This window comes from Schistocerca cancellata, chromosome 1, assembly GCF_023864275.1.
Source record: "Schistocerca cancellata isolate TAMUIC-IGC-003103 chromosome 1, iqSchCanc2.1, whole genome shotgun sequence".
Classification (NCBI taxonomy): Eukaryota; Metazoa; Arthropoda; class Insecta; order Orthoptera; family Acrididae; genus Schistocerca; species Schistocerca cancellata.
Window position 1 is genome coordinate 1,097,724,841 of NC_064626.1, and position 6,926 is coordinate 1,097,731,766.

The 6,926-nt window shown below is 34.0% G+C and overlaps 1 protein-coding gene across 1 annotated transcript in view; it reads left to right on the top strand.

Annotated features, from left to right (window-relative positions):
• LOC126091850 (beta-arrestin-1) overlaps nucleotides 1–1,683 on the top strand; it is a 468,408-nt gene extending 466,725 nt beyond the window's left edge. The window contains exon 13 of the mRNA XM_049907116.1: nucleotides 161–1,683. Coding sequence (XP_049763073.1) covers nucleotides 161–248 — 88 coding nt within the window. The 3' untranslated portion in view covers nucleotides 249–1,683. The remainder of the gene's footprint in view (nucleotides 1–160) is intronic.
• The last annotated feature ends 5,243 nt before the right edge of the window (nucleotides 1,684–6,926 follow it).

A 6,926-nucleotide genomic window follows, 5' to 3' on the forward strand; every position in this document is an offset into this window, starting at 1 on the left:
ACTGAGTGGACAGAAATAATAATGTGGTCCTTGTAGCAGCAAACTGCTTTGTCATAAATCTAAACGAAAACTTATATAACTTGAGTTTTACTTTATAATTGACTGCTTTTATTGTTAAATAGTTATGATTTGAACTGTTATTTGCTCATTATTTTCACAGGGAAGGAATATGCCCTGATCAAGATGATGATATAATCTTTGAAGATTTTGCAAGACTGCGATTGAAAGGTGCAGAAACAGATGCTTAAAAATGGTCATCGTTGAAAAAAAAAAAAAACACTTCGCTTCTTCATTGTGCACAGAAATTACTTTGTTTGGAGTAATAAGTGACACTGCAATAATCACAGCAGTGAATCCTTTTAACTTGAAGGTTGCAACTTCCATTTGAAGCTCTGGGGCTTCACTTGTAATTTATATGCTTCTTGAAGTAACCAGAGGTTTCAGACAATAGAGGAAGTGGTAATGGCATACATGTAAGGTGGGGTGGCATTTTCTGGTGTTAAATGATTGGTACTGAATAACAACATAGCCATTTTCATTTTGATATTTTTTGTATTGCATAGTAATACAACACTCCCTTCACCGTATTCTACTGTTACCTTATGTTGCTACACTTTATTTTAGTTACGTGTCATCAGTCTGAGCATTTTAATTGGTATTTTTAGTGAAATCTCTCTCTCTCTCTCTCTCTCTCTCTCTCTCTCTCTCTCTCATATGTTGACCTAGTCAGGAGATAAGGACTGTAAGATACTTGTCGTTTGTACAGTTTTTAACCATAGACAAGATTCTGTTGTTGTTTCTTATCCTGTAGATAATGACTTAATTTAAACTGGATTAATAATCCAGTTGCTGTAGCCTGCAATAATGTAATACCTTCTTTGCCTGTGCACATAGGCCAGTACATGATAATCTATAGAGGTGACCGTGTATTGCTATAGATTGTGTTCCTCTTTAATCCAGTCACCAGTGATCAATTTCTTTTTGTTGTTGTGTGTACTTTTGAGTGTATAAGAAACTGTAGAAATGTTTACCAGTTGTTATTGAATATTGGTTCCTTAAATTTTGCCAGTATTCATGGTATGCACCACATGTAATCACCCTGCATTAAACTTTTTAAATCAAATCTGTTAGGTGAGACGTTGTTGTTGTTCCTCTTTTTTTTTTTTTTTACTAGAGTATAACTAGATTAAAATATTGGAATCAGGAGAAAACCATTTGACGTAGTATTTAGACACATTCTTTTTTTCCAAAAACTAAAGAAAAAAAAAAAACCTCACTCACATGCACAAGCTTGCTTTACACTGTAATAGTGTAGTCCCACTATGGTGTGAGGAAGTGTTTATTTTAAAGAATATTTGTGACTTCTATAAAAAAAAAAGCTTATTTTTCACCTGGAAAATGCTGTTTTTCGTGGTCAGCTCTCTTGGTTGAGGCACAAAAATTCTCTCTCCCAGTTGGCATATTCGTATGTTTCCTAAATTTATATCTCAGTAAATATCTTAATTAATCACTTTCTTTGTGGGATGTCACTTTCTTCCTTTAATATTTATTTGACTTTCCTGTTCGATACATTTTAGCGCATTTTCTCTGGAACTATGTATAGCAGTCCATAATCTCACAAGAATTATATTATTTGTTCTCTAATGATGATGATGATGATGATGATGATGATGATGATGATGATGATGATGGGATGATGATGATGATGATGATGAACTTTGACTCAATTACGTCATCATATTGTTGCCTTTTCATACATGGAAACAAGTAAGTGCACAAAACTAGGTCAGATAGGTGTGGTAAGAAAATTGTCATTTTTGGCTGGCCATTCAAAGTCAATGGACAATTTTGGCAACAATCATCCTCATTCCCAGAGTTTTTTAAAATTCACTGACCTGAGCCCCAACACAGTCTAGTTAATGCTGTCTTATTTTCCGTGGTCAGTCATTGGTCCTCGAGAAAATTAACAAACTGAATCAATGTTTTTGTCTCTTTTGGTAGTTAACAAATTTCCAGAACATGACTTGTCATCCATTAACATGTAAACATTTGTGACTTTTGAAAACAATCTGCTCATCAGTCTTTCCCAAAGTGTCATCATTGCGAACTGCTTTCACCATAACAGTGCTGCAACATTTTTGCTTAACAGAAAAAAAATGTAACCATTTACACATTGTTCATGTAAATGTAACACCTAAAAAAATGAGATAAGAGCAAGCCAACTGCAACTGAGAAGATAAAACCTTCCAGGATCATCACAGGTAATACTAAACTCACAAGTTAATATATTATAAAACATCCCTCTGTGCCAGGACAGGGTTTTATTGGAGACCTGTGGATATCTGTTGATAACGTATGAAATGGCTTCTGATTTCAAACGAAGGAAAACCAATTGCTCAGTGAGGTTTGGTTTTATTAAAGAAACAAAGAAAGGAAAAAAATTAATATAATCCATTGTGGTTAATGTTTGTACCATGACTGGATTACATTTGTAAAACATACAAGGAGAGACTTCACACTCGGTGATCAACTTAGAATGCTTTGGAAAAAATTGGTTACTACTACAGTATACGAGCGGGTGAAATTAGTTCTAGTTGTATACACTGAAATATGAGCACAGTGTTATGAAATATTTGTAGCACAAACACCATGGAAACTTCGTATATATGGAATGTAGAAGTAGTTTTGCACAATACCCAAAAAGTGATACTCTGTGAGGTTTGCTGTTTTTTTTTTTTTTATTTTTTATTTTTTTTGCCAGATGTAGGCCACTAAGCCTTCCCCATCCAGTCCTACTGTTTAAGATGGTTGTTCCTGGATGTCCCACTAGCCTATTCCTTACTCTGGTAGGAATTTTTGATATATTCTTTTCGCACATACACTGTCTACTACATGTTCATTTTGTATGATCACATATCAAATGCTTTGTTTCTTTTTTGCTGGTTATCATGTGGCTGACTGTCTATTTGTGCAGTAATTCTCCTATGTCTCCCTCCCTATTCTAATAGTCAATTTCTCTTGAATCTCTTTCATTGGTTAGTTGCAATACTGCATTTCCATCTTCTATAATGTCAACTTTTCTATGCAGGATTTGCACATTTTTATTCATCACTGGGTTTTTGTGGTTGTTAAAGATTGTTAGTCAGGTGGTGTAAGTGATCCCCATGATTTCAAATATCATACTTCAACTTACACTGCTGAAGATTTTTCTAGGTTCACAAATACATTGCTGTGAAAGTGTCCTGACTTTTCTGTTTGGTTGCTGAAAGCAAAGATGCAGCTGGTAGCCTAGAGGATTAGCATTCATTTATTGGAGGTGGTGGAGGAAGGTGGGGGTGTGGAGGCAGGCTAAATTCTTATCTGCCATTATGTAGATGTCTTAAATTGCATAAGGTGAATGTTGAGATGGTTTCATCTATAAAGTCATATTTAATTTCCTTCTCTATACTTGCCCTATCTCAGCTTGTGTTCAGTTTCTAATGACCACCTTGTTGAGAGGATGTTAAATCTGAAAGCTTCCTTCCTTTCTCTTTTTCGTCATCCCCTTTTATGCTTTCTTCCATTACTAAGCATAGTGTCAAAATTTCTCCACTAGGCCCTTTTGAATTCAAACTACCTTTGCCCACCACATTTATAATTTCCCTCTCAATTTTTCTACACATGCCCATGTTCAGCAGTTTGAAAGTATCATGTCAGACTGACCATGTGCTAACTTTGACAATTATCTTCTCGCATTACCTTTAATAGTGAGGTGATGAAAATTTTGCATAGAAGTGAAAAGTCTGCTGTTAAACAGATTTTGTCCACCTGTTAATTTTCACTCACTCTTCTAATGTAGTTGCTGTACTTTCCATAACTGTTTGTAACTCAGATGTTCTTTCCTCAAGTAGGCTGATTTAATTTTGTAGCTACATGTCCAGCTGGTTTAGTGTATCATCCTTAACATTTATTGTATATCCTGCTTCCCTTGATAAGCTTAAGTATAGTTTAGTTATTTATGGCTTTATTGTCTCTTTACTTTCACCGTACCAGTGGTAGCCTGTCTGGTGTTAATCATTTGCTTCATTACATTCTACTCAGCTACTGTTGAATGACTTTCAACACTTGAACTAATTCTAGTGATTTTTGTGTGTGTGTGTGTGTGTGTGTGTGTGTGTGGCGCGCGTGCCAATTTCTCCATTACCTTTTTCATCTATTTTGCAAAGCGCATCCTGCCAAGAAACTTGCCTGCCTTCGTGAAATATAAGATATGTATTAATTTTATTAGATTAAGTCATACAATTTTGTGACAACTTCTACAACTTTGTAAGCAGATCAATGAAGTCGGCCATTCTTGCTATTTAATTACTTTGTTGGGCAGTGTGATACGTTGGGTTAATAAGTTGGAAGGTTATAGTAGTAGTGTCATCTCTCTTCAATCAGCTAGTATGGCATGGTTTAAAGTTTTTATAATACTGTTGTCAGTTACATTTTGTTTGTTATTAGTGCCCAATAAAAATAACTTACAAAGCTTTAAGTTTAAGGATGTTGGATTTCTGTGTGAAGTATTGCCATTACCTGCTGAAGTAATTCCTGAATATTGGGAAACATTACAACAATAACTGGGAGTTGCAACCTTCCCACTTTCCTTTGTATCTCATGAAACTATGAATGGAGCATTCTTGGATTCTTTTATTTCTGTTCTAAGGCTTATTTGATGTGATACAGTGTATGGAAGGATAATGACAAGTGTTATTTTAATACCGCAGTTTAGAACAATGTACCTACCCTTTTAGTCAGTGCATGAATTTCATTCTCTGCCATTGCTTATTTAACCTGTTGTTGTTTCTGTCCGTTGTTGGACAGATTCTGTTGTATTCTTAAGGCTTTTATGGTTTGTATGCCTTCTTGCCTTATTGTATGTGAATGAAGATAGTGATTTCTGATAGACAGAACACACACAATTTTGAAGACATAAGGTTCTGAGCAATGTGCTTTTGATGGTAATTCTTCCTTTTTCTATAATTTTTAATGGGCTGAATCGTAGCCACAGTTTTCACAATATATTTTTGGTACAGTTTTATAATACTTTATACACTTAATTAGGAACAAATACAGAGAGATTTTGTTATGAAAGTGCGGGTTTCTCTTAACTTTTTTTATTTGGAGAGAGTTAGAATATGATTTCAAAAATGTTACCAAAAAGCCACTATGAAGTTATCTCTTAGTGGTCATACAGTCAAATACTTCGTTTCTAAAGGAATATTTGTTTGAATTAACATTCTCTGCAACAAGTTTCATAAGGCTGCAACATTCTTAATTTATACTTTTTACTTTTATGCCTACACATGTATATTTTGATGTTTGTAAACATTTTAAACTAACAACCAAAGAAATATTGTTTTGCATTTCGTGTAAATGATTTAATCCTGAGGCATTTGCCGTGTTATTTATTCCATTTTTTTTAGTAGCACAATTTGCAGTTTTGTATTTTGTAGCATCCCTTGTTAATGATTTAGCATAAGTTATATTTCAAGTGCTCAAAGTCTTTTGTTTATCTTGTGCTTATGATAGAATGAATGGTTGTATGTTTGTGTCACACTTAAATCATCTCACGTATTTTAAATGTGTTAGCGTGTATGTATAGCTACCCTTGTGGCTGCCATGCCAAAGTGAAATATGATTTGGGTCGGGTTTATTCATACCTCAAAGCAACTAACTGAAACAATGTTCTGAAAAAAAAAAAATTATGTTCGTAGTTTTCCAGTTAATTATATAAAATGCAAAATGTATTAACAATGAAACTTGATGTTTTTAAGGATATTTATTCTGAAATTTTTACATTGTGTGTGTTGTTCCTATTTAATGAAAGTGACTGCTAAGTACCAGTGACAGCATTACCACATGTTGTGTTGGATAAACACATTAAATGTCATAAGTATAATCATAGTGTTCGATAGTCGCAAGTTTATGTGTCTGTATTTTTGTTGTGTGTGCATGTGTGTATATAGAAGTGCAGGATTATTGATCACTCAGATTTGTTAGTCCTCTTACATTTGTATAATGTAATGAAATTGTTAGTGTTCTGTTTAATACTTGAGTGAATGTCCATTCAGGTAAAATATATTTCTTATTATGAGGGTGATAAGTTATCGTACATCTTTTCTTTTTGGTAAATTCTGTAGCTAAATTATGTATTTATGTATCGTAATTATTTTGTGAAAGTGTTAAAAACAAAATTTCACTGCTCATGATTGCACTATAATAACTGAACTTAAAAGCTCCCAGTATGCAAAAAATTGTAATTTTGAAAAGACTTTCATCATTTGATTTCAAACTGCCATGTTATGGTCCTTTTTAATATGATTATTTTAACAAAGAAGGGTAAGATGTAAACGTGACATGTGAATAAATTTAGCATATTTTGTAAATAAAAATTAATGTAAGTTATTTTATACAGAAGTACAGTTACAGCAAATCAACTGAAATTTTTTATTATTTACTATACATTCCCTTTTCCATGCCTACACACATGTAAGCATTGTGGCTAATGTCTGGCATCACTCATTCACTTGTGCCCTGAGAAGAAAACTGTGCACCCTTAAAACACAGTTGCAGAACAGTTGGTTCTGGATAACAACATTGGCTGTGGCTCATGTATGTTAAGCAACTTGCTGGTTGTAAAACCTGCAACTTGCTGGTTGTAAAACCTGCAGTGAGCTTTCTGACAAATAGTTTATGAAAAATGTTAATTGTTTGGATTCTATATAAAACTACTACTTTTGTGGCGGCTTTCGTAGCGACAAACACTTCGCTGTAGAAACGGCTTACGAAGTCACCGCCACACTTTTAATAGCGGGCTGACCGGTCCGCTGGAACAGTGAACAGAAAGATGAAAACCCAAACACTCTGATTAAATAAAAGTCGGTACTTATCTTTATTAACGA